The sequence below is a fragment of the Papilio machaon genome, chromosome 12 (genome assembly GCF_912999745.1).
Source record: "Papilio machaon chromosome 12, ilPapMach1.1, whole genome shotgun sequence".
Lineage (NCBI taxonomy): Eukaryota > Metazoa > Arthropoda > Insecta > Lepidoptera > Papilionidae > Papilio > Papilio machaon.
The window spans coordinates 3,018,176-3,046,111 of record NC_059997.1 but is presented as its reverse complement, the minus strand read 5'-3'; the positions used below and the strand labels follow the sequence as shown (position 1 = coordinate 3,046,111).

The following is a 27,936-nucleotide window of genomic DNA, read 5'->3' as shown; positions in this document are numbered from 1 at the left end:
AAGCTGGGTTGTGCGCGATAAGGAATACTGGCCATACTAACACCACGACACCGATAAATATTTTTTTTTAAAAGAAAATACGAATGACATCGCGCTTTTCGAATTTCGATTGTTTATGATAATTGTTAGTTCGGAAAATAAATTTTAGTGCAAATTGTGCATAGACATTGCAATATTTTGTGACTTTTTTCATGAGATTGTTATTCGTGTTTCTTTGAAAAATTCAGGAAAAGAAGGTGAGCTGTATTAAATTTTTATATTTTTTTAATTTGAACATAATTTTATGCGTAATACACGTTTGTACAATAATTTTTTATTAAATGTGTCACTTAAAACTTAACTTCTAAAATAAAATAAGCGCAATAAAGAGTAATTTTATCAATATTTTCAATTTAATTAAAAATAACAACATCTTAATCTTACTTCTTACTAATATAACTGTAAATGTTTCGATGGATGAATGAATTAATGGATGGATGGATGTTTGTTTGAAGTTATCCCCAGAACGGATCAACCGATTTCGATGAAATTTGGCATAGATGTAGATCCTAGTCTGGAAGAACACATAGGCTACTTAATATTATGTCTTTTTACACCGCGCGGACAGAGTCGCGAACAGCTAGTCCGAAATAAAAACAAAAACTCTTATACACTTTACGGCTTATAAAATTTCATGTTAGGTCACTTTCACTGATTACCTTGAATGATAATATCACTATTTGCACTATTTTAGTGGTGCTCTATCTTTCATATAATATATTTTGTCATTATTTTTTTATAAAACGTACTATATAGAAAAATGAATAAGTAAATACGATAAAGTTGTTATCAAGCGACTACATTATTGTCTGCACTTACAGCAACTTTTCATAAAAACAATAGACCCGCACTTATTCCAGATATTTTTTTGAAGTTATAATTATGTTTTCGGGTAACACGGAATAAAATTACAGTAATTAATGCAGCACTTTCGTGCAAGCAAACATACTGCCTGACCTAATGATATAGTTTTCTTTGGCTGCCGCTCCAGCGTCAATTATGTTTTTCGTTCTTTTTTAACCGACTTTACAAGAGGAGCTTCTCAATTCGACTGTTTTTTAGTTTAAATCAGGAACTTCAATTTCCAATGTTTGCCTTGAATATTCAAATCAATCATGTACAAATTCGGAACTCTACGATTTTGAGGGTGCGTAGGACATAGAAATTTTTCTACAATCCTAATTAACCAAAAACTCTAAGGAACCTCTAATATTTCTTACGATCTTAGATAACCGCGATCCAGGGTAAAAAGTGATATTCGGGGATTTGAGCACTGTACTAACATTTTGCAATAAATGGCAAATGATGTTTAGTCATATTATAGACTAGTCTAGAATCATTTATAAAAATAACAACGTACCGCTGCTTATTAGCACTTCTTAATCTCTATTGCTACTTGTTATTACAAGTAGCAATAAAGATTTGTTAACTCTTAACTTCGGTAATGAGGCGTTACATGTTAAAATGTGTGGATTAATTATATATACAATACCCCAATATAATGTACATGTGTGTGTGTATTTACCGCTGTGTCATGGGCTGGCGATCTTAAATAATACAAGAGATGTTAAGGATTTTGATTGGATCCCAGTATACATTATACGTTATCCTTTAAATAATAAAAGAAAATCGGTGTCTGTCGGTGTTTGAAGGTATCTCCAGATCGTATATCTGGCTGCATGGATCTCGATGAAATTTGGCATTGATATAGAACATAGACTGGAATTACACATAGGCCACTATTTTACTTAATTAAGTTTTTTTTATTCCGCGCGGACGAATTTGCGCGTGACAACTATTTGAATTTAATTAGAAAAAGGCCAGTTACTGCCTAGAGCAGAGTATGGAATGTGTTCCTGTTATTTTTAAATTACTAAATTCATTTTTTACCACGAATAAAATACATATTCATGAAGTTTTATACCAATACATTATAATAAATTGTAATGAAATCGTATTTATGAACAAAAACTAGTTCTTTTCTTTTTCATTCAAACAAGGACATTTTATATTAACCAGTATTTAAATTTTCATTTACTTTAAATTTTTCATTAATTACGTTTTATTTCATTACATTTTCTGTAAGTCAACATATATAATTGTTTACTGTGGGTTTCAACAGTCGAGACAATTATAAAAGAAAGAAATCTTCATGTCACATTGTCTTTGAAAAAAAAGGGACGGATATAATATGCTTTATTATATATTAAGTTTAATGGCATTGAAAATACACCGTTACAATTTCAACTTAATCTATATATATATATATATATATATATATATATATATATATATATATATATATATACAAATGAATCCCTATATTCCTTGTTCACGCCATCACGCGTGAACGGCTGGACCGATTTCATTTTTTTTGTTGTGTTTGTTATTGTCGGGGGAAGGTTCTTATGACAGAAAAAATTTAAAAAATTTAGATGGATGGATGGATAAATGTATGGATATTTGTTTGAAGGTATCTCCAGAAAGGCGTAATGGATCTTAATGAAAATTGGTATAGATATAAAACAAAGTCTGGAAGAACATATAGACTACATATTAAGTTTTTTTTCTAATTCCGCCCAGACGAAGTTGCGGGCGACAGCTTGTATTAGATAAAATATTGAGAAAAATATATAAAATACTATGGTAATAGATTTCTCTTTTTCAATCTTTGTTGTGTTTTGTATCTCTGTCGTTATCTTTTCTAGATAGCTCGGTCACGTGTTCGTTATGTTTAACAAAAATGCATTTACGTGAAATAAATTGTGTCATGGTACTCGGTTAATTATATTATTACTCTTATCTTAAATATTTTATTAAAACAAAATCAAGAATTTCACAAGGTGCCGCCGTTCACCGAGCTTAAATTGAGATACTTATTAACATTTTAAACCGAACGCAAAAAGATATGATTTCGTCAAGGAAGTACGTTTTTTTTGCATTTAGTTGTTTCAATTTTTTCTTTCTCCGTGCTGCATATTTTTCAATAATCCTTTTATTACTGTTCTCCTATTGCTTAGCGTTATATTGTAAATAGCCTAAACTTGCCTAAGAATTTATTTGTGAACAAGAACTTTGCAAATCTGCGAAATCTTTATTATTTTTTTCTAATCATCTATTATAATTAAAAAACAACAAACATAAATTCGAAAATGTCGAAAAATTGGCATGAAACTGATAAAATACAAAAAAAAAACTATTTTGCTATTCATTACAATGGCTTGAATGGGTAGAAAAGGGACAAAATAAGCGTGATGTGATGACTAAAGCACAAACACATAGCAAGTATTAAATTATTCAAACTTTCGTGAGACATTACACGAAAAACACGACAAACCTGACTTAATTTATTTATTGGCACAAACGTGGAATGGGGTCGTTATCTGCAATGCTGACAACAGTTGCGTCCTATACAAATCTAGATTACATTTTAACACAAAAATATTAATTCGTATAGAGCTATTACGACGTCAGTTAACCAGATTATTAAAGCCCTACAAAAACTTCAGATGTGAGACTCTTGATATATTTGTACTTGCGTGTGAAAAAGTTACTAATTATCGCCCGCAACTGTCCGCGCCTAATTAAAATAAAACTTAATAAGTAGCTAGTGTGTTTTTCCATACTAACTTCTATATCTGTGCCAAATTTCATCAAGATCCGTTGAGCTGTCATCCAGACATCCATCTAAAATTTCGAATGTATAAAACTAAGATATCATTTTTTTTAACTTTCATTGTGCCCTTTCGCTAACATCATTTGCGTAGGTAATATTTCTGCTTCGATAAATATAAGAACGCATATAGTAATACTCATTCACATTTATACATTCTGATCGTGTCAAAGAAAACATGCGTTACGAATATAAATACGTATTGCATAGATGTATGTATACAATATGTTTAGTAGTGTATATCTGTACAATACGTTATTGTGTTATTGTATTATATTGATTGATTTCTCTGTGAGCAATTCAAGCGATGTTTTAAAGTAGTTTTAAGATAGAAGGGTGTGAGTTAGGTGACGGAAAAGGCAACAGAAGAGACGCTAAAAAAGAAACGATATTGATTTTCGGTTTTTTCACAATTTAATCTAGGGCGCAAACAGGAATAAAATAAGTTATTTTTTTAAAATGCTTTCTGAAATGTTTAAATCGAATCACATCAATATTGCCGAATTGATATTTTACAAGCCGTTTTTATTGTCAAAAATCAAAGTATGACCGAATTGTTTTTGTTGCATACTTTAAAAGAACACCAACCAAAAAAGACTGCATATATTCATTTTGAAATTTTTTTATATTAATTTTTCATACACAAACCTTATTAAATCAGATCTAAAACATGTAATAATTATCCTTAAGTATGAAGTTGGGTTCGAAAAATACAATTGAATTCTATTTAATAGTCGGGAAAATACGAAATGCCTATTTAAACTACCTAATAATTTACTATCATCTTAGAATCTGAAATAACACTAAAATTGAATACGTAGTCTTGAAAGCATTTAAAGTAAGATAGATATATTGGCGTTTAATAAATTCATTTGGGGTTTTTTATGGCGTAGAAGAAGGAAATAAAATAATTCAAAAACATAACATTTTAATAATTTTATTCACACGTCATTCGTCGCATTTATTTAAATTGGTATTTAAAAATAGTCATTTCTTAATTCCACAGACCGTTTACAAACACCAATAAGATTAGACAAGACAGACATAAACGGGTTACCCGTTACGGGTATAACAAAGAATCTGGTAACTTTTTCTAAAATCGCTTTGTTGCTGACAGCTTTTAAAATTCGTCTATTCGTGATCCGACTAGGCATATAAACTATGTTAGTTAATTTAATTTTCTTAGATTTTCTTAGAATATCTACATATAGTTTAGCTTTAATTTCAACTAGAACTTTAACTCGGTTTAAATGATAGTTAACAGATGTTATTTATTCACAGAATTTTAGTGTACTACTAATTTTCCATCATTTTAATGCCGTGATAAAAGAATAAGGTTCAGTTTTAAATGAACAGTGACTGTTCAGGTAACACGTTCAGTCATAACTGAAGGTGTGTAAACTAACTTAAAACTGACAACGTTTACTAGCGTTAGATGACGGCTACACCGTGTGCGAACTGAATAGGGCTTTGCAGCGGTCATTGCCTTCTCCACGGCCAAGGAGACGATAGCAATTATTTTGTACAGCAGATACCTGCGACTTTATCCGCGGGGTACTCAATATCAAAGTGTTTAATTCGTTTTCAAAGTGAAATAATCGTTTAATGACATTTTGTAAAATTCTGACTAGATTACTAAAATTCAATAAGCCTACGTTACTCTTTTATATAAGAGCTTAGCTTATTTAGCTTTTTATTTGGAGTCCCTTCAAAACCGGTCCATCCGTTTATAACATTACCCTTAAGAAACGCGGATTGGAGAAAAAAAAACAAATAACATTTTACACATACTTTTTTTTTCAAAATTTCATGCGCACTGAATTTGAAAATTTTATAGTGATATTTCTTACAGGCACATAAATTTTATTTATCTGTATATATGGCTGCAATTATGATTCTCTTATTTACTACTATACTCGTAATAACTCATCTAAGGTGAAGTTAATTTTTTATTACATTAGGCATGTTTTTGTAACTATAAATAAACAATCTATTTATTTATTACAAAACTAGCTGTCGCTCGTGACTCGGTCCGCATTGAATAAAAAAAATCTTAAAAAGTAGCCTATGTGTTCTTCCAAGCTATGGCTAGAATAGGTTTCTACATCAGTGCCAAATTTCATCAAGATCCCTTCCGGAGATACCTTCAAACAAACACCCATCCATCTAAACATTCGCATTTATAATATTAGTAAGATACAATCTAGTTTTATACAATTATAATATATAAACTTGGTTCTATGGAACCATCAAGTTTACCAATGATCAAAGGGTTAGTAAGTTAATTACAGTGGACCCCCGGTAATCCGGCAAACATTATGCAGGGCAGTGTCAGACTATCGAATTTGTCGGATTATAGAGCACTGCCTAAGACCCCTATAGTCCGGATTTTTTTACGAAAGAGTACCTTGTAATCCGACAAATTACATATCTAATGACAAGAATCTATATATGATACGTACATATGTATGTACTTTGAAGTACAAATCAGACTTAATTTATGTAAGTCGAATTTAGTAAATTAAATAACAATTGAGAGCTTACGTTTTATTATAAAATTAAGCATAAATGCACATACATATCTAATGACAAGAATCTATATATTATACGTACATATGTATGTACTTTGAAGTACAAATCAGACTTAATTTATGTAATTCTAAGTCATGTCGGATTACAGGGGGCGCCGGATTAGACAGGGGCCGGATTATCGGGGGTCCACTGTAGTTCCTTTTGCTATTAAGGGGCTACCTGTCATTTTATACAGAAGTGGCGACTTCGCCGACAACAGGACATCAGACTTCTATATACCAGAAATATTTTTAGATTTAGTAATAATTGCACTTTGGCTATGGTTAAGGGGTTTGTTTGGAATCTGGTAATAAAAAGCGGTCGCGCGCGACTAGACGCTAAGTGGAAAAAGGGACTCAGGATAAGGTTGGTTATAGTTACCAAGTAATCCGTTTATAAATAGTACAAACCTGTTTTATTGTACGTACGTATACCTTCGTAAAAGGGTTCTTGTTCTATAGTATAACGATCGTAGGATCAGGCGGGGTATATGGAAACTGGTTAGCAACCGGTCTCACATGCGAATAATCACCCTTGATATTCGATTAAGGTAACATAAATATATATTTATGTTTTTATTATGTTACAATTTTTTTACTTTAAGTTACTCTAAGTTACGAATCTTTGCGTCATGATTCGAGGTGACACAGTCTCAGAAAATTAATTCTCAATTTGTAAATGTAGAAAGTAATTACGAAAAATCTGGTGTAAATATTCTTTGTCCCACTACCACGATATTAGTAAAGAGATTTGGTGTTAATTGGTCAGTCTTCCTTTTTATAAACACAGGGGGGGGAGTCAAACGTTTGAAAAAACCGCCGAGGACAGACCGTTCCATAACGTGGCTGTGCATGCAGCAAAATACTGTTATTAAAAAGCGTTGGAAAAAATAAGATGGTGCATGACGTTATAATTCATATACAAAATCTAAAAAAGAGACTGGCAAGAGGCCGTGAATGTGAGTGGAGTAAGGCGACTCTACATCAGTGTCATAAATTCACGGTTAAAGTCATGCCCTCCACCTTAGCGAGATGTTCACATTCGTTTGTGAAATCCACCGCGAACTGGACGGGGAAGCTACTGCTGCAATAACATATTTTGCTGTTCCAACATATCACTATTTAGATGTCCAAAAGAACAAAAAGAACATAGGGGTGTCATCATAATTATTAATTTAAAAAAAAATTATTAAATAAAATAAATAGACTGACACGAGGCCGTGAATGTGAATGAGTTTACCCGTAAACGCCGAGCCAACGGAGCGTGAACCCTTTGTCATGGGGCAAAATACCGACTCTGATTCTAGAAAAAGGCGTGAACACACGGGGATCCGCGAAAACCATCCACATTCACGTTCACGCCTATTCGCAGAGTTTCGCAGCACTAATGTGGCGTCGCCATAATAGATTTAGCCTTCCTTATTGATCAACACAGGTTTTCCTACATCGCAGTAATGCAGTGAAATCTGTGAATCGTACCAATTTATTCATATTTTGACGATTCCGATTTCCTTTTAGTCTATTTGTTTCGATCATGCGTAGGTATACGCTATAATAATTAGTGATACAAAACGGTTTAGGTATACACATCAGTTCCACATAAAACCTTTTCTCAAATCAAAATCAGGTTTATTTGTAATGATTACTTTTAAATCTTGACTTGATTTTTTTTGTACTAGTATGCAAATTAGGTTTATTAAGATACCTACGTAGATAATTATTTAATATGCCGTAATTTTGTTTTATATTCCAATTAATATACATATGAAATAAAACAATAGATGAGGATAAATTTCAGTGGTATTTTTTATTTCGAAATATGAAATAAACAATTGTTAGGTTAATGAATCTAAAGACTACACGGTTTTATGACAATTTTCTTTCTCGTAAGAACAGATTCAATTAATTTAATTAATTTGATATTTACATATGTAGCCAAGCATAGCATATAATTATTACATTATTAAGTTAGGATTATATTATTAGGAACGGAAGGACTGTTGGGGGTAGTTTTATAAGAGGTTTTATAAGGAAGCACGCGGCTGTCTCGGGGGCAGTCAATGCGGAACATCCAACATTTTTGTTTATTTACGTTCTGTTTGAATTTGTATGTGAGGATTATTTAGAAGTAGAGTTGAATTTGTTATTTCGCTGTTAGTTCTTTTTTAAAATATTTTTGGATCAAATATCTAATAATATTAATATATATTATTATCTCATTTATTACGTAAGCCATAAACGGCACCAGTTTGACAGCCTTTACTTTATAAACGGGATATTGAAAAAAAAAATCAAATTTTCTTTTCTATACCATAGTTACAAGAAGGTAATGTTCGACTGATTTTGAAGAGTGCAGTATCATTCAAGTACTTTCCTTCCGTGGAGTTCTAGGACTATGCGATTTCTGTCGGGGTTGAAGACACCGTTAGCTTACAAAATCTGTTAGAGGAAAAACTGTCTAGTTCATAAATAAAAACTATTCTTGTTACTTTTAAATAGGATAATTATATGGAAGATTGTGTTGTACTAGCTCTTGCCCGCGACTCCGTCCGCGTGGAATTAAAAAAAAACTTAATTATTATGTGCACTGAAGGTGAAAATATTATTTTATTTTTAATATAATGTACTGCAATAATGTGCCTGTGATTCGGCTTTTTACTACTACTCGTATAATATCTCATCTAAAGTGAAGTAAAATTTTTATTAAATTAAATATGTTTTTGTAACTAGAAATAAACATGCTATTAATTTATTACAAAACTAGCTGTTCTAGACTCCGTCCGCACGTAATTTAAAAAAAAAACGTAAAAAGCCTATGTGTTCTTCCAGACTATGTAGTCTTCTACATCTATGCCAAGCATAGAGATCCGTTGAGCTGTTCTGGAGATACCTTCAAACAAAGATCCATCCATCCATCCATCCTTTCATCCATCTAAACATTCGCATTTATAATATTAGTATAGTATTATATGTTTTGTGGGCCAAATTGCATGTATATTGGTGAACAAATAATTTGTTTTGTCGAAATCCGTAATTGATGACATCGCAGTAAGATGCGTAAGGTCAGGTGCTATTCAATGGTACTTCTTTCTTGTACATTACTTTTTTAATGATGTTTAAATTTCACAAGCTTTTATGTGATATTAAAGACGGACGCCAGTATAAGTTTACGAAATTTTGAAGCTAATAGACTACTAGGTTTTAATATATAAATTTAATTTCTATATTCCTCTTATGTTGCGGTTTTTCTGGCGGATGTTCATGGACGTCGGATCAAATAATATTAGGCGACCCGCTGCTCGTTTTCACTATTCTCCTATGAAAAAAATATTGTTTTTTTAAAAAGAAGATAAACATTCTAATACATTACACATTTTCTTGTTATTCCATCATGCTCTCATTTCTCATCTTGCAACCACAGAACTTAACGGTAAACATATCAGTTGTTTATGGCGTAGCGGTAAATGCAAATCACAGTGCAGTGCACTGTTATTTACACTTCGTATTGTTGGCATAACTTAAATATCACAAAAGAAAATAACAAAATTTATATATTAAAATTTATTGACATGAAAAATTTCATTAATTTATACAATGAATCAAAATATCAAATCAAATTTTCAACAAAAGTCCTCATTAATTCACGATAACAAATAAAAATATGCATTATCGTGAAATGAATATATTAAATCCAATAATTTATCAAATATTTTATTGCGTTAAGATGTCAAGTAAAGCAACGTAAATCTTCGAGACCCGGCGATTTAAGTCGCTAAGCGACTTACGCAATACAATAACATAGAGTTTCTTACACAGGCAAGCGTTAACAACATTTTTTTCTTTAGTCGGCAAAACCAGTCATTGTCAACCTGTTTGTCTAGTTCGTCGTGAAAAAAGTCGCTGCGGTATTCAAGACGGTGGATAAAATCTAAACAGTGGACATGTAGTTGCTATGTCTGTACTGACTGGATTAGACGACTCACCTCGACGATTCGATGTTGTGTGTACGAAGGGGCTTACACGCTCTTGATACTTACGAATGTTGTATTCATGTAAACAATGCCCAAGAAGGTCGACTTTCTTGAAGAAATTTTTTCACTATCACATGAGAAGTTCGTGAATGTAAAACATTTTTTTTATACTTTTGCAAAAATGAAGTTCCGGTTTTTGCGCAGCAATACTTTTACTTTTTCTATAAAACTACAGCTAGGTGAAACAACTATTATTGCTACTGGACACATGATTAAATAAGTTCAAAAAGGCAAACGTGTTGAACGGAACGGTATTATATTATAAAATCTTCTTGGACATTACAATAAACAGTTAGTATATTTTGTACATAAACAATTTTTATTTCGGCGACTGTTTTAAGTACTATACTATAGTATGATCGATGAATTTTATAAAATCAAATCATCTTTATTAACAAACAATGAGGATGAGTAATATATCTGCGCAGAAATTCTTGTCTCTTCTTCTTATCACCTCTTAATTTAAAGGAGGCTCGGGCGTTGGGGACATGTATGAACTGATAACTTACCTATTTGTTTATTTTTACTAGTATCTACCTATGGCGGAAATTAAAAGACTGGATTAATTAATACACGACACTAAACACATATTAATAATACACGAAAGTGCGACGTTTAAAATTCTGCTCGCTAACCGATTTAGCAAGCTAAGAGCTAATTAACATTTCAAAAAGTTAATATAAAATTTGAAGGAAACACATTTAACATTGAGTTTTTTTCTTTTAAAGACGTCGTTACATTCATTATTTTGCAATAATTTTAATTTAAATTTAATGCTATTTTTAATTTATTATTTTCACCACCATTTTCTCCCTTTTTTTGTTAAACATGACATAATTTGACTTTTAAATTATTATTGGTACCGTTAATGGCATTTTATGGTCAAAATTTTACGAAATACGCAAAATTGTTATATAACCAAGTCGTCGGTGGCTCAGGGGTTAAGCATTTGACTTGCGAATTTTACTGCTTCAGGCCGTCTCTGCATACGCTGAGTTGGCACCTTTTACCACATTTCACTAAATTATTTTCATAAATATGTGGTGTGAATTTTTTTTTTCTCTTGTACTTGTGTGGTAATAAACGAGTTTCTTTCTTTCTTTCTTTCTTTCAAATAATAAAATGTGAAAGTAGTCTAACAAAATAAGACTATGAACATGTGAGGGATAATAAACTTACTCTCCTAGGTCTTTACCTGTATGACAAATCAAGAATAACAAAAGTGATGGATGGAGCTGTCCACTAAAAATTTCTTATTGCAATGTACGATGTTTCGAGATACTTACCAGAAATAAACGGTAAGTTTTGTCATTTGTCCCTTCTGAGTGTACGATAATTCTTTAAACCATAACCTTACTTTATTATAAGTTAGTCATAATAATTAGGTAATTTGTTTGTTCATTTCCAAACGCCATGTATGCCCGTGACAATATTAGATTTTCTCAAGTGTTCAGTAGGTGAGGGAGTATTGCGAATTTCTATGGATCGCGTCATCGCGTCTAGCGAGCTTGTGAAAGTGCACGCTTCGAGAAACATCTGACTTATGTAGAAGTAGCGATCATCGCTTTTACTACTTCATAATGACCATAACACTATTAAACGGCCTTGGTTATATAACTTTACGAGATGTTACATTAGTACGGGCGTCGGTGGCTCAGGGGTTAAGCATTTGACTTGCAATCTGCAGGTCCTGGGTTCGAATCCCACCATGTACCAATGTGTTTTTCGATTTTCGTTTTACATATATACATTTATCCGACGTTCTTACGGTGAGGGAAAACATCGTGATGCAACCTGCACATATCTGAGAAGAAATTCAATGATATGTGTGAAGTCAACCAACTCGCACTGGGCCAGCGTGGTTGACTATGGCCTAGTCACCCCTAACTTGGGGTAGGCACCGAGACCCTCAGTGGGGACGTATAGTGAGCTGATGATGTAAAAAAATGATTATATTAGTACGAAGATTATCTTTCATAGTGATTGATTTGTAAAAACCAGAAATGATAACTATTTTATTTTTAATTTCGCTAGATTTTTTTGCACTTGGATAATTTGATGAATAATGAGTAATGCGCGTTTAATTTTAATTAATTTGTATCGTGTGAATTTTAGCCAGTCTATTATAATTACACGAGACCACATTTTTCTAATTAAAATACTTTATTCTTGAGTACACTCTTCTGATTCGGATTGGAATTTAACTCATTAAAAGATAATGATGGTGTCGTGTAATTGCTAAGGCATTATAAGTGCCACGAACTCAAATGATCAGTTTTTTTTTGTGGTGGAAATGGCTTTGTAGTGAGATTCGATATTTTTCCAAGATATAAAGTATAACGATATAAGTTCAAAATAATAATACAGAAAGGATGCATGATTCCTCATAGACCATTAAGTTTATTGATAATATACTCGTATAGCAAATAAGTGGATACAAAACCGTCTTTGAATTTGTTATTTACAGGTCTAGATTTAATCCCAGCCTTGAGCTAATACATTTTTCAATATTCATAATTAAACTTAATATTACATTTCAATACGGATTGGACTAGTCTGTTCGACTATGGTCTAATCGTTAGCTCGAACCTTTCGTTAAGGAAGTATAAGAACTGACGACATTAAATAAAAGTTTTATAATTCCAAGCTATCAATAACAAAATCATAAGCGTGCAGTGAAAGTAGTAGGACCGGTAAAGTAAGAGAAAGTAACGGTCTTGATACACGTTGAGGTAGGTTCGTCAATTTGAAAACAAGATTTAATGCAAAAATAAAAATGCCAAATCATGATTTCTAAAAGTACAAGACGACACGTTAGAAAAAAAAAGGCAAATGACCGTTTTGATACAGTCAGAAATATTAGTAACTCTACGTCAATATTTGCAAATTTAACAGTGTGATTCCACAACCTTAACTCCCATGCTCTGTAGTCGTCGTTCGTCGTACGGGTGTGGCGCAATAAAAACCTTACTGCACACTGGCTCCCTATGTCATCGTAATGTTCCCTAAAGACAACAATAAAGAGATCGAAGTCTGTGATTTCATATATGACGCTAAACGTAGTTATCACTATGACAAATCTAATACAGGCTCTTTTCCTGTGTAAATGAATAAATATTAATCACGTAAGTTATTAATATAGTCACGTATATCACGTAACTTATTTAATTAAATTAATTTATTTTGTTTCAGTATATCCACAATGGATTTGGAGTTCCGAAACCTTACCTACACGGTATACAGCCGCATAACAAAAGGTAATATTAGACGCATATTTAGAACACAATATAGCTCTCACAAATATCTTTTAAAAATGTTGTTACTCCATAGTTTAATTAGTATGATAAATTAATTAAGAACGGCTTAACTCATGTATGACGATCACACGTGAGTTAAGCCGTTCTTAATTAATTTATTATTATGTCTCACGACAATTTATACAATTAATTGTTTTAGTATGTGTGAGTTTTTTTTAATAAGTGATACGATACACGATAAGTCAGAAAGGGGACTTATAAAATCAGGGTGGATATAATCTTTTCTTCTTATTAATAAATTTAATTGTTTCTTATTTGATTGTAGCCTAGTTTCCATAAAAATACATTCATCTGTAACATAAACAACTGATATGCTTTCGCATTCGTGAAGCATTGCAAATCAATAATTCGAGGAAGTATTTACTACTGAAAATGTTGCTAGGGTTTAACGTATTTAAAAACAACTTTTTTTTCTTTTACTATTCATCTTCCTTTATGTTTTCTGTAAAAACTGTATATTTTCCTTATCAATATCAATGTTTATCGGCATTATTCTCAGCGGGGGCATTCCCGCGCTCCCGGAATTGTAGCGTCTGCCAATTCTCGCGTAACACTATGTCAATTATTTATGGTTTACCCTATACCTTGATGCTGTAAAATTTAAAAGAGTATTTAGTACAAATAAATTTATGTATAGTACAGTTTCACCCAGCAAGTTTCTTCAGCGCGTAACTACTATATAAACTTTAACATCCAACCCAGTGAATGTACCGAATACCGTGCTGCTTTCATCGTTTCACTTTGCCAAGATTTTGTATAAATAGCAACGAGACAAAGTAAGACACACGGGTTCGTACAAATATAGCGTGTAATTATAATGAATTTCGTTTTGACGTTGTTCCAAATTGGGTACATTTGATTTGTGCTACAAAAATTATTTTCTAAACTTAAGTATACTATAGTAAATTCTACGCCATGTCAATTACCTCCGTATTCAATGAACAGAAGCCATATTTAGGTTATAGAGCTTGTACTTCTCTATGGTTTCTATTTCAAGGAAATTATAACGAATATACTTAGTAATAGAAAAAGGGTGGAAGTATTCCTTACAACAAAAAAAGATTAATGTCGATAATTAAACTGTAAAGTATAATTTGTATATTATTGTGGTCAATTTTAAATGTAATTTTTATCTAGAATATATGTCAAGTTTAAACGATGATAATTACGCTGCTAGATAGTTATTTATTAATGAAGTCAATAGGTCATAGTATAGGCACTAACAAGCTGCAATATCATATTTATTGCATGAATTTAACCGTGTAATTGATTGTCTGTCTGTTTTCACGCTAACTGCGCGACTGTCATTTTAAACTGTCAGAATTAACTATTATTAATATTTATCTGACATGTTATCACTTAATAATCTCATTTAATAAATATTTATTCTATGGGTTACTAGTTGACCTGAATGGATTATGTCAAAGATACGGCAATCAATAAGCCCCGCGATCGCAATGTGTCACAGAAAAAAGAATTATGTTTTTTTATAGCTTTTAGACTTCCTTCGATTCTAATTTAATAAATATAATGTTATAATAATTCAGTTCATTTTTTTATTTTTAATCTGGCTTTTTAATATGATCTTTATATTCACTAATAGCGGTCGGACCCGATTCCGTCACCGAAGGATTAAAAAGTAACATATAGTATGCCAGATACCTTCCCAAAAAAGTCCCGTCAAAATCGGTCCAGCCGTTCCGAAGATTACCCGGAACAAACGCGGCCTTGCGGATAGACAGATAACAAATGATATTAAAAATTTTTTTTTCGTTCAGGAACGCAAATAAACATCGTGTGTACGAAATATGAAATTTTCGATATTACACACAGACTATTTCAATTATTATGTATCGACTAGCTGTCACCCGTGACTCCGTCCACGCGAATTTTAAAAAACTTAATTTGTAGCCTATGTTAGTATGTGTTCTTCCAGGTTATGTACTATATCTACATATGCCAAATTTCAATAAGATCTGTTTAGACGACCTGGAGATACCTTCTAACAAACATCAATCCATCCATCTAAATGTTCGCATTTATAATATTAGTCAGATAAATGTAATGCAAAACAAACAATAATACGCTATCAATTGTTTCAAGGACAATGTGTCATATGAATGTGGACCGCTGGGTCATTCTGAACGATAAACGTCTGTACGGACGTATGATAAGAAATAATTACGTACGTATGACAAAAACATTTACTGTTTTCCCAGAACCACAATTTTTCAGATGTTCCCGTGAAGTTGATCACCAACTCTTTGTCTCAAGGATTAGAAAGTAAGAAACAATAGTAATGTTACGAATATGCCTTTGTGTGTGTTTGCGTGTTAGTGTCGAGTGTAATACTGCAAAATGCGTTGCATTAAATACGCACTACGAGTGTGAATTCAGTAATTTACGACGCAATTATAAAGTTTACGGTTCATACGTAAATATGAGTCAGAATAGATAATTCAGGATCCTTGAAACCCTTATATAGAAATACGTCTGACAGAATAAGCGGTACAAATATAGCCATCATCTTTTTGCCCACTACAGTAAACGTCGACTCTCTTTCAACTCATCTCATCTTTTTATGATTTACATCCAGAAAGACTAAAGGAGCTGTGTTACTATTAACGAAGAAGTATATTACAACGCCATCATTATAACAAAGTAAAAAGGTTACGAAGCTGTCAATAAATAAACAAATTATGCGAGCCAACTGCAAATTGGTTAAATAATTGAGGTGTCACTTATCTATTTTAGGAATTTTGCTTTCACTATGATATTTGGTATTGTTTTCTTGGCATATGTACACTTATGATATAGTTTATACTTCAACACTGCAATACATGGCTGGTTCAGCTGGTTCTTTATAAAAATGCCTATTATAAGATTATACCAAATACCAGTGCCGGCGTTAGGATAGGACAGGTGTGGGCGACCGCCAAGGGCGCTGGACAGAAAGGGGTGTCAAATTACTTGGAACAAACGCGCCTTGCGGACAGACAGACAATTTTCGTTATAGGTAAAACGAAAACTAAATATGAGTTTTTTTCAGTATTATATACAGTCACTTTAATTTTTGTAACTGTAAACATACATATTTGGTATATATTACATGAATTGGCAATATATATTTATGACATTAGTTTATTAACATTTAAAAATATAGAAACTTTTACTACAGTAAAAGACACACATAAAGTTAACACTCGCCACAAAGATAATTTACATTTACCGCACACAATCTAAAATTAAAATGTTAAATGAAAGTCCTTACTACGAGTAAAGGAGTCTCGTATATGGCTGTAAAATTTTTTAACCACTTATCTAAAGAAATAAAATAAGAAATGGAATTCATTAAATTTAAAAGAAAATTAAAAACTTTTCTTATAAAGCAATGTTTTTACACTCTAGAAGAATACTTTCAAAATTCAAAAAATAAAATGTACCCTCCAACTAAACCCTAATAAGAATGTAAAACATATAAATACTTTTCTTGTCTTTAAATAGGTAACGTATATTAATCTAGTAGTTCCTAGTAATAAGTAATTTGTTATTGTATTGTGTACTAAAAATTATATGTAACAATGCCTGGAAAAGGCAAAAATGTTCAAATAAATAAATAATAAAATACGTAAATGGTTTTGATTCGGATCATTTTGCGCAGTGCGTAGGTAATAAGTACTCGATTTTATTGGTTTCTTTTAATAACTATTGCTTCTTTTAAAGTATATTCCCGGCATTTATACATTGATTTAAAAAAAAAGACAAAGGTCTACCAAGAAGTGGGAAAATTTATACAGTAACAAACTCCATTTACCCGTGTTCAACTGCGTGTGACTTACATTGTTACAATTCTGACCTTCATATGCTTACAGATTATTTTATTTTGTTTTATTTTACTTCATTTTATTAAACAATTTCCAACAAATAATGCGGTAGTAGAAATACTGAACACATAACACGTACCATTTTGTCAACTTTTGTATAATAACTTTAAATAAAACGCTATATTACTTATTTTACAATTCTCTTGCATGGGTTTACACTGATATACAAAAATAGGGCTTTACAATTATTTATTTATGTTAAAAGGTGAAAGCCAACGACCACTTGAATTACATAGACATCCGCAATTGCAGATGCGTTGCCTACCTTTAATCAACGAAGAAGGGGACGCACAGAAAGAGGATATTTCCCTTTCCTATGCGTCTCCTCATCCACCAAATCTACTTCCCCTGCCCATGCGTTCTTAATAAGAAAAGGGTGGGAAGGAAAAGATGACTAAAATTAGGCCTCCGGCACCACACTTATCAAACGATACACCGAATTGCTTCTACTTCACGCCCGTCTTCTGTGTGGTCGTGGTATTGCACCGGTCGATCCTGTCCATTCGTGTACCCAACGAATATTATTGTTGCGGGATCTACCATTGTTAAATACAAATGTAAGAAAGAAAGAAAAAACATTTATTGTCACACAAAGAATATAAAACAAAAAAAACATACACACAAGGCACACACTTGGTACAATAGCGTGGCAAAAGGGAGCCATCTCAGCAAAGCAGGAACAGACTAAACTGCCCCTGCGCTGGTAATCAGCTGAAACCTTTACAAGAAATGTATGTTAAATTATTATATTCGTATCTTAAAAGAAATAACATTACATGTGTGTTAATTCTAAATTCTTTATCAATATATCGTTAATTTAATTGTTTCAGGCCATTTTACAAAGTACTTTTAACCGATATTTAATTTATGAATCGATGAATTGAAAGTGTATGATTTCAAATACTTAATACGCATCAAAGTATTGACATTGAAGTTAAATATAGGTAAATTGTTACCACGAATTGAAACAAAATATTTAAAAGTACAAATACACAAACGATTATTTTGTTAATTTATGTTTTTTTTTATTACAGTTACCGCCATATCCAAGCTGTAGACTTTGGACTTTATCTATATATACAGTTAATAAAGTTGGAGTGTCTCTATGTCATATCTAAAAAAGCATATTTCACGAACATGGTGTATTTGGGTAATGAAAATGCGTTTTTAAAATTCTTGTCTTTCTGTCTGTCCGCAAGTCCACGTTTTTTCCGGGTGACATTCGAATCGGCTGAGCCGATTTCGACGGCACTTTTACTGGGAGTAGCTGATGTATGCGGGACAATCTAGGCTATTTTTTTAAATTCCACGCTGACGAAGTCACAGGCAACAGCTAGTTTTATATAAAGTGACATCATGCAAAACAATTGAGACATATATGGGTTATGATTACATAGAACGTGTTTAATATAGTCTGCTTATCGCATTTGCGTGACGTGTTACCAATAGTTATTCGAGTTACGGGAACCGGACATTGCAATCGGGTCGACATACTTAGGCATTGTCTGTCCTGTGTCACTCATTGCGAAGCCCTCTGCATACTAAAACGAACGAGCAATGAAAACATGGAAATTATAAAAATAAAGTATTGATGTTTATGTGCACCCACATACAGGTTGACAGACTTTTATTTTAAAAAGCAAATATATGTTCGCTAAGGTCCACATTTTAATGTAGAATTAAATAGAGGAGTCATGTATTCGGTAAGAGACGATTGCACGAGCACGAGAGTCCTACCCTATGGCTCAAAATATGTGTGAAAACAGATTATGCTCGTTCTCCTATAAAAATATATATTTTCCTGGTTGCATAGGGCAACTCAAATAAGCTGAGTACCTAGAAACTCTCACGTAGTGTGTTCAAAAATAAGTTGTACTATTTTTTGTTGTAGGAAACCAAAAACAGATTGTGAAAGGTGTCAGTGGTAGATTCCTGTCGGGACAGCTTGTCGCTATCATGGGTCCCTCGGGTGCCGGTAAAAGTTCACTGCTCAACGCTATATCAGGATACAGGTAAGTAGATTTTATTTACCAACAGTATTAAGCCAAATAATGCTTGGAAAATCTTCTTAGAATAATTGTGTCGAAAGTGACAGCTTTGATTGACAATTTTTTCCATCAATAGAATTCGGAACAAAGAAGTCTTTAGTCTAGCTTTTTCACCATATGTGTGAAGTCCACCCGCACTGGGTCAGCGTGGTTAACTATGGCCCAGTCATCCCTAACTTAGGGTAGGTTCCGAGCCCCTTGGTGGAGACGTATAGTGAGCTGATGATGATGAACAAGACTTCCTTTACTTATGGAAGTGACTACTGTGTTTAAGATATATGTTCCTCATAACAGATCAGCTGGCGTCACAGGCGAGCTGCTGGTGAACGGGCAGGTGCGAGACGAGCAGCTGTTCCAGAGGTCATCGTGCTATATCACGCAAGAAGACCTGCTGCAGCCCTACCTCTCGGTGCGCGAGGCGCTAGACGTCGCCTCTAGCCTTAAGCTCTCGAAAGGTGCGACGGCGCACGCCGAGGAAATACTGCAAGAGTTGGGGCTGCTTGAGCATCAGCACACGAAGACTGATCAATTATCAGGCGGACAAAAGAAACGGTATGATGAATCTTTAAAATCACATTCCATATATTGAGGCGTATTTTCATTAGTCGTTAGCGCTCGCATGCGAGGTGCGAGATATTTTTGTTTACACATAATGTGGATATCCGAGAACCGTTTTCATAAGTCGTTAGGGAACGCATTCGTTGTGTGATTCTTTACCGCGCCATCGGTTTTGAATGATTGTAACTCAGAAGATGTAGATGTATCAACGATGTATCATGATGTATTATGTATCAACAATTATTTTGTGTGCAGCAATTTTATCTGTTTGTGACATCTTTTATAAGAAATTATTAAATTAATTGCAGAAAAAAAAGAGATTTTAGCTGAGAAGTCAAATGAAAAAATAATCAATAGTTACATTCCATAAACATGAGTAAGCTCGATACATATCTATTAGGTTTAGAATTTTTATATCGGTACGTCGATCAACCATCATGTTCCTGTGAAGCGTCAGTTTAGGTCACATAGTATTCGTCAATTGAGTCCCCGCAAGCCGCAAGACGCTTGACATCGACCGATGCATTTCATTGTTTGTTAGCCCGCATACGGGGAATAACCGCATGCCGTTTACATACCGCGAAAAAGCAATCCCTTTTTCATTAGTCGTTAGCCTGTATGCGGTAAGAGTTAACGACAAAGGTAAAACAATACAATATACGACAAACAAAAGTTTCCAAACATATAATTTGTAAAATAAAAATATAAAAAATAGGGAAGTTAATTATGCGATGAAGTGATCAAACCAAATAAATATTTATACCTCTTCCCTAATTTTTATTATAGTAAAAATCTTATAAACACGCCTAAAAATCGACTACAATCGAGGTATTTTTCTAGACTTAAAGATCAATCTTTTCAAATAATGTAGCTGTTACTGAATTTTGATATTTAAAGCAATATTAATAATACTCACGACACATCAGTCAACAAAATACCAAAGAATAAAACATAAACAGAAGTTGAATGTAGTCTTTACATGTATCAATGTCGTAAAACTATAAAACCTACAGGTGTAAGAAAAGAACAATGCATCATCAAAATAAACGACGACTTAAAAGAGGTTATACATAGAAAGGATACTCCTTGGCATTATTGTAACCTAACTAAGAAAATTAAAATGTTTTTTGATTATTTTGGAAGTCGGGCACTCAAGGGAATTTATGAGTGACCTTAAAAAATAAACAGATTGACTTCAAAGAAAACAATTTTAGTCTCCCTTCAACAACCTAAAAATTAAAAATCCTAATGTATTTGAAAAACAAGCAAGATGCAGTCAACAATATTGTAATACCGAAAGTACTTTAAGTTCTTACATTAGTCGTTTCGTAATTTTATCTCCATTCCATTCCGTTAATGTTGCAATTTGTGAAAAAGTGTCCCAGTTTACCTTTGTAGTTCCTTTGCAACATTATATTTCTTAATCATAAGAATTCGCGACGAAACGTTAGCAATAGTCGATGTTTATTGACGTTCCGACATCTGTAGGCGTAGTACGTATGACAGTAGCCTTCGTATCGTCATCGTCAGTTATGACAAAATTCTTATGAGATTTTTGGCCGATAGCGGCGCTGCACACATTTTAATTCAAATTTTTGTCGATGACGATAAGATTGCGATCATTACAAATATTCATGCTAGGCCCGCTCTTCTTTAAATTATAACCATTTTAAATTAATCAGCAGTTTTATTTCCAGCGGATATAAATCATTTTTTAAATAAGGTTTGTATTTATATTAGGTTGAGTTTACGAGTAACACCACTGTTATAGAAAAGGGAATAAAAGTTTACAATTGCGTAAAAAATGTTACGAGTGGGAAAGATTGAGATACTATGAAATTGACAAGTAAGTTGTTAGGGATAAAAATGAAGGAATATGTTGAGGGGTAGACCTAAATAAAGATGAGAGCACTGCGGTAAAGGTTCATACATTAGGAAGGTAGTGACGACTAAACTAAGTATGTCGATTACAAGTACCAAGACTTGTTGTTTGACCAACGATGGAGATGATTTGTAACGCATAATATGTAATGTTACAGGTTGTCGATAGCCTTGGAGTTGGTGAACAATCCCCCAGTGTTCTTCTTGGACGAGCCAACTAGCGGACTAGACACCGTGACTACAGTCCAATGCGTGAAACTATTGCGACAGCTCGCTAGACAGGGCAGGACAGTTGTGTGTACTATACACCAACCAGCTGCCTCACTATTCGAGCTTTTTGACCAGGTATGTCAATTAGTTTGGACGAAAAATTTATGGTTCTGGTTAAAACAGATTTAGTCAGAACCATTCATTTTACGTAGTACTTATAAAGCCAGGTTCGTTTTTTATTTGTAACCATCCAGTGCTTTGTTGGATAATCGATTTAATTCGGTAGAGTGTAGCAGTACGTTGAAAAATTTCCACTGCGAAACGGTACTACGTTTTATAGCGATAAACGTATCCATGAAGAAAATGCAACATTTTTTACTGTAAGAACTTTCTTTGTAAGTTTATCTATCGAAATATTTGAAGTTTAGTTTAAGAAAAGTTAGGTCATTCTCAGGTTTTTTCTTTCTTAAGGCTAGCTTTGTATCAAAATATATATATAAAAAAACAATGTGTTGCCTTATGTATCGTGTCGTATATGTATTTTGCAATATTTGTTTACTATAATTGTTATATCACTTGCTAGTTTACGCTTAAAGATGGTACGCGACTGGTAACCTTGATTCATCGTGACCTGCCTTATCTACTAGTCTGGTTCTTATCAATACTTCTCTTTAACTGTCCTACATATTAGAGGTCATTCTAATCCTAGAACTCCACTGCTCTGAAACTTCTATACATATTATCATCCCTTAGCCCCATCGTACCTGAGGAAATGTAAATCTTAGAAATGAATACTGTGTACTATTTTATTCGTACATTGCGAGTAGCGCATTGCGTTCGCTCTGTACACAGAACGTTGAATCGTCGATACGACTTGTATATTTGGTCAGTAAACGCATAGCGACTACATATCAATCAACAATATAAATTTGTTCCGGCATCTTGACGGTTTTCACGACAATCTCGACAAAAAGATTGCGGGCGATTGGTTTTTGAACAAAATGGGGCGACGCGTATCTATGTACGAACGTCTATGACAGTGTAAGAGCAGTCTGGAACATAGATTTTTTTTTTATTCCACGCAAAATTGCAGGCGACAGCTAGTCATGTTAATAAATGATTAAATATTGCAACAGACGAGTAGATGTAGGTTATGTGCCTTATTTTGTACATAGCAAATGGTAGACCTGAAGCAAAATTTGAAATTTTCATAGGAAATAAGATATTTTTACTTTTTACTGTTATACTTTTCACTGCTATAATAACCGTTTTCGAAAAATTACTTTGTTCAGGGCCTGCGTGTATACATTGCATATTAATATTCTTGTCTTTACATATTGATTATAATGAGGCAATTTTATTTCATAACATAATGTTACGAATGTTACGTTTTTTATGTTATAACTACTTATATTTGTTGTAATTGTGTGAAACATTAATAGTGTAAAACTAAGCAATAAAATATATTGAAACTTTACGTAATCCTGTTCTTATTCGAATTATTTTAAAGATAATTTTTATAGAAGGTAACAGCTAAAGAACATACTGTGCTATTACCGTTATGTTAGCCAAAGTTAGGAAAAACATAAAAACAAAAGTAACTCGCATACTGTTGCTGAATCGTCACCGATTAATATATCGAATAAAAATATGGATGTCTTATTTAATTCGATGTTTTCTATTATTTTTCAGGTCTATGTGATTGCTGATGGACTTTGCATATACCAGGGCGATACAGAAGCAATGGTTCCACACTTACAAAGCGCGGGATTACCTTGTCCGAGACATTACAACCCAGCTGATTTCAGTAAGATGCCCGCAATGTATTATTGCTGTACTCACAGTTAGAGCACTTAAATTGTCCCCAAAGTCATATAAAAATAGGTATAAAATTATTGAACAAATAGCAAATGGTTACCTGATTTCGTTAAAATATTTACAACTAAATGCAAAAAGTTGGTCTACACTAATGCTTTTTTACCCATCACGTCTCTGAGTATGATAGTTACTGTTACCTCTTCTATTCTTGCTATAGACTCAATGGTAGATGTTGTTATCTTCCCTCTTTTAGTTGCACTGATGGTGTAGACCTGCTAGTCATAGGTATTAATTACTACTTGTGCAAAATAACACGTGATTCGAGTCTGACGTCATTATAATTATAGTGTTTGCACAATGTACCAAAACTTTGTTACAGTGTTACTTTGTATTTTCCTATACGTGTATCTATATCTATTATCTACCTATAAATAATATATTAACGCGGAAGAGTTTCGTTCGATTGCGCTTATCTGAGAGATTACCTAATAGAACATATTAGAAATATTTTGTATTTGAAAGCTTAATATTTTTTTGACTTATGTTCCGCTTTAGAAATATACGGGCATATTGTAAAAATGCGGTACACATAACTCAATGTAGTATCCCAATTTTCTTTTAGTTATCGAAGTCACAGAAAATCCACAAAACATAATGATACTATCTGAACAAATTCATAACGGAAAGTTATACAAATCTTCTAAACTGAACATTCCACCGATTGAAACAACTAACAATTTGGAACTCAAAATTTGCTATCAAGCCGAAGATGAAACAAGTGAGACTGAGATCGTGTTATCGAATGAAAAGTGTAAATACAACGTAAACCAATACGAAGTTAGAAACTCTATGACGTCATTATCAAGCCAAGTATCAAGGGACAACTCGTCACTAGCCTGGATGAAAGTACAAAAGTCTGAACAGGGAAGATATCCGACTACATGTTTTGAACAGTTCTTAATACTACTCCGACGGATGTTGAAACAAATAGCAAGGAATCGGCAAGGTAATCATTGATATATTTTTTTCAAATGAAATAAAATATAAGTCTTCGTTTAGAGGTAGAGAAGTAGTAGTTGCACAAATTAGGGGTTCACAAATCGACTGGAAAATACTTCACCATCAGAGAATACGACGAGAACATTCCACAGACAATCTTTTCAATGTCAACTCTTCTCAGACTAAGTGCCGACAGACATGGACGTATGTGTATCTATTTCTATATATTTAATTTTTCAAATACAATTAAAATCAATGTAATAATTTCCAGCTCTATGGATCCAGACAATACACCATACAATGTGTGGCGTGTTGATAGGACTATGTTTCTTCGACATGGCCAACGATGGCTCGCAGATGTTCAATCACTTGAAGATGTGCGTCGGCCTCGTAATATTCTTTGCTTACACCCATATCATGGTCCCAGTCCTAGTCTGTAAGTATTATTATCTATAATATAACGCAAATAAGCAAGCGTTAATGTGACGTTCATAGACTTTATAAATAATTAGAAGGCGGTGAAGAATTTTTAATACGCCTCTTGAAATATTAATTATCAGATTGCTTAAGGAGCTTTCCTTCATGGAACCATTAATTAGTATACTTGTCGCGAATACAATAGTTTCTTGTTGTTGCTTGAATACCTTTCAACAAATGTAATAAACAAAATTGTATCAATTTCTGTATTGGCTTCAATCAGTAGAGGTTACGCTGATGTAATGCAGTAATATGGCTTTCAATGAACGTTTCTTTCACATCCATTACACGACTCGGGCCTGATGAGTGACCCTAATTAATATTGATTGCAGTTCACATCTGACTTAGAGACATCTGGATTAGTGCAACACAGTTGCGTTGTTTATGTACGTTATTATTATCTTGATGAGATTTTAATAATATTTTATATGTTGAAGTCACTTTGATCTTTGTCATGCCTTTTTTTGTAACGATTCGCTAAAGTTGTGTCGTAAATAATTTAGTATGGCGTAAATACATTAGACAGCAAAAAATTCAAGTCAGTAGTTATTTATTTATTTAGTTATTTATTAACCTAAAAAGACAGAGAGACTGTCGAAAGTCACTCCTATTCTGATGCTCATATAACAAAAAGTAGACGGGTTGGGAATAAAATGATTTAGGAGCTCCTCAAATCTCTTGGTCGATTTCTTTTTCAGATCCACAAGAAGTGAAACTTGTAAAAAAAGAGCATTTCAACGGCTGGTACAGCTTGTGCCCGTACTACGCTGCGCTGACCGTCTCCAAGCTACCAGTGCAAGTGACTCTGAACATTGTCTTCTGTACCATCGTGTACTTCATGGTCGGTGTGCCGTTTAGTGTAGCGAGGTTCATCTGCTTCTGTCTGATAGCTAACATCGTGTCCTTCGCCTCTGAGGGCATGGGTATGGCTATTGGATCCGTCTTTAACGTTCAGGTACGTTATCGTTTTTATAATTTTAACAGTTCGCAGGATACCGTGGATTTGCTCTGAGGCAAAATTTGAAATCCGTCTAATGGAAATCCATAGTTGGATAAAATATTAAAATATTCCATTTTTTTTTGTAATTTCAACTTCATTGTGTTTCAGAATGGCTGTGCTATAGGACCAACAGCGATAGCTCCCTTTCTCGGTTTGGCAATCTATGGCTTCGACTTCGCTCATCGCATTCCACTGCTCATGAACATCCTCATGAAGACTTCCTTCATCAGATGCGGCGTTGTCGCCATGGTCCTCACAATATTCGGCTTCGGTAGAACTCCACTAGAGTGCAAAGACATGTATTGCCACTTCGCAAAACCTGACGTTCTATTGAAATATCTGGACATTGACAAAACCTCAGTCTGGTTTGAAATTAGTTTAATAATCGTGATTATGGTGATTTTTAGGTTATTGTGCTTTTTTGGTTTAAAATGGCGATTTGCAACGTGATCGTTTGCAATTTTCAAACATGACGTTTCGAATAAGTAGCCAGTACAAACTGATGTGATAAAACTATTTTAAATCTGTAAGCATAGGTAATTCCTCATCCGTACGACTTAGGGTCCTTCTTTCTCGAAAGTCGGCAACGCAACGTTCCTCTAGTGTTGCGGATGTCTGAGAGGCGACTCCTTAACATCAAGGAATCAAGAGTTGCACTGCTTGTTTGCTCTTTTCACTGTACAGAAAAATCATGCTTCTAACATTTGACGGGGTTTAAGCTTAGGGCTTAGTGTTAGCCAAAGATGCAGGCTTCGAGTGCTGGTGTGACTGATTTTAACGTGTAGAATAACCAGCTTTTATACGATAGGTATAGAAAGGGTACTGATAATAATTGAAAGACGATGATCAAACTTCTGAACATTAAAGTAACTTTGTTATTTAATTTTTTTTACAGACATTGGTACATCTCACTCATGAGGATTTTATTATTTTAAATAATCATTAATTAGTGAAGTGGGTAAAATGATTGCTTTGAAAATGTGATTAATAGGTTTCATTAGTACTTTAAGTTAATTTTTTTAGATTTTTTTGTAATCTCGTTTGGTTACTTTTTCACATCTTTTGCGTAATTTTGAGTTTGTGTTGCAATACATGCCACTTTCAGCTAGTCATGTATAAAAATTTATCTGAAACAGTAACTACTTGCTGCTAATGTACCTGGTACGATCTGTCGGGTAATAGTTTGGTTTTAAAATATATTTATTCATAATTTATTAAAGTGAGGTGTGTTTTTAGACATTATGTTACTATGTCACGTAAGAGATAATTTTTATCTTTTTATATGTAGTAGTATTATAGGTTTTTTGTCGATCTTAAAACAAGACAACGTAGTAAAAAACAGTTTAACGGTATTTTAATGAAAATGAATAACCAACATTTTTCCAGACAGTATATCTTCAAGTTGATTGTTTTTTTTTTTAAATCCAGTCG

General features: G+C 33.2%; 1 protein-coding gene across 1 annotated transcript; it reads left to right on the top strand.

Annotated features, from left to right (window-relative positions):
* Nucleotides 1-27,339, top strand: LOC106713837 (ATP-binding cassette sub-family G member 4). The gene is made up of 10 exons (XM_014506716.2): nucleotides 1-236; nucleotides 13,506-13,570; nucleotides 19,406-19,526; nucleotides 19,857-20,114; nucleotides 22,160-22,346; nucleotides 23,904-24,018; nucleotides 24,652-25,035; nucleotides 25,300-25,464; nucleotides 26,204-26,460; nucleotides 26,614-27,339. The coding sequence occupies exons 2-10, from the start codon at nucleotides 13,516-13,518 to the stop codon at nucleotides 26,953-26,955; spliced, it is 1,884 nt and encodes a 627-aa protein (XP_014362202.2). The 5' UTR covers nucleotides 1-236; nucleotides 13,506-13,515; the 3' UTR covers nucleotides 26,956-27,339.
* The last annotated feature ends 597 nt before the right edge of the window (nucleotides 27,340-27,936 follow it).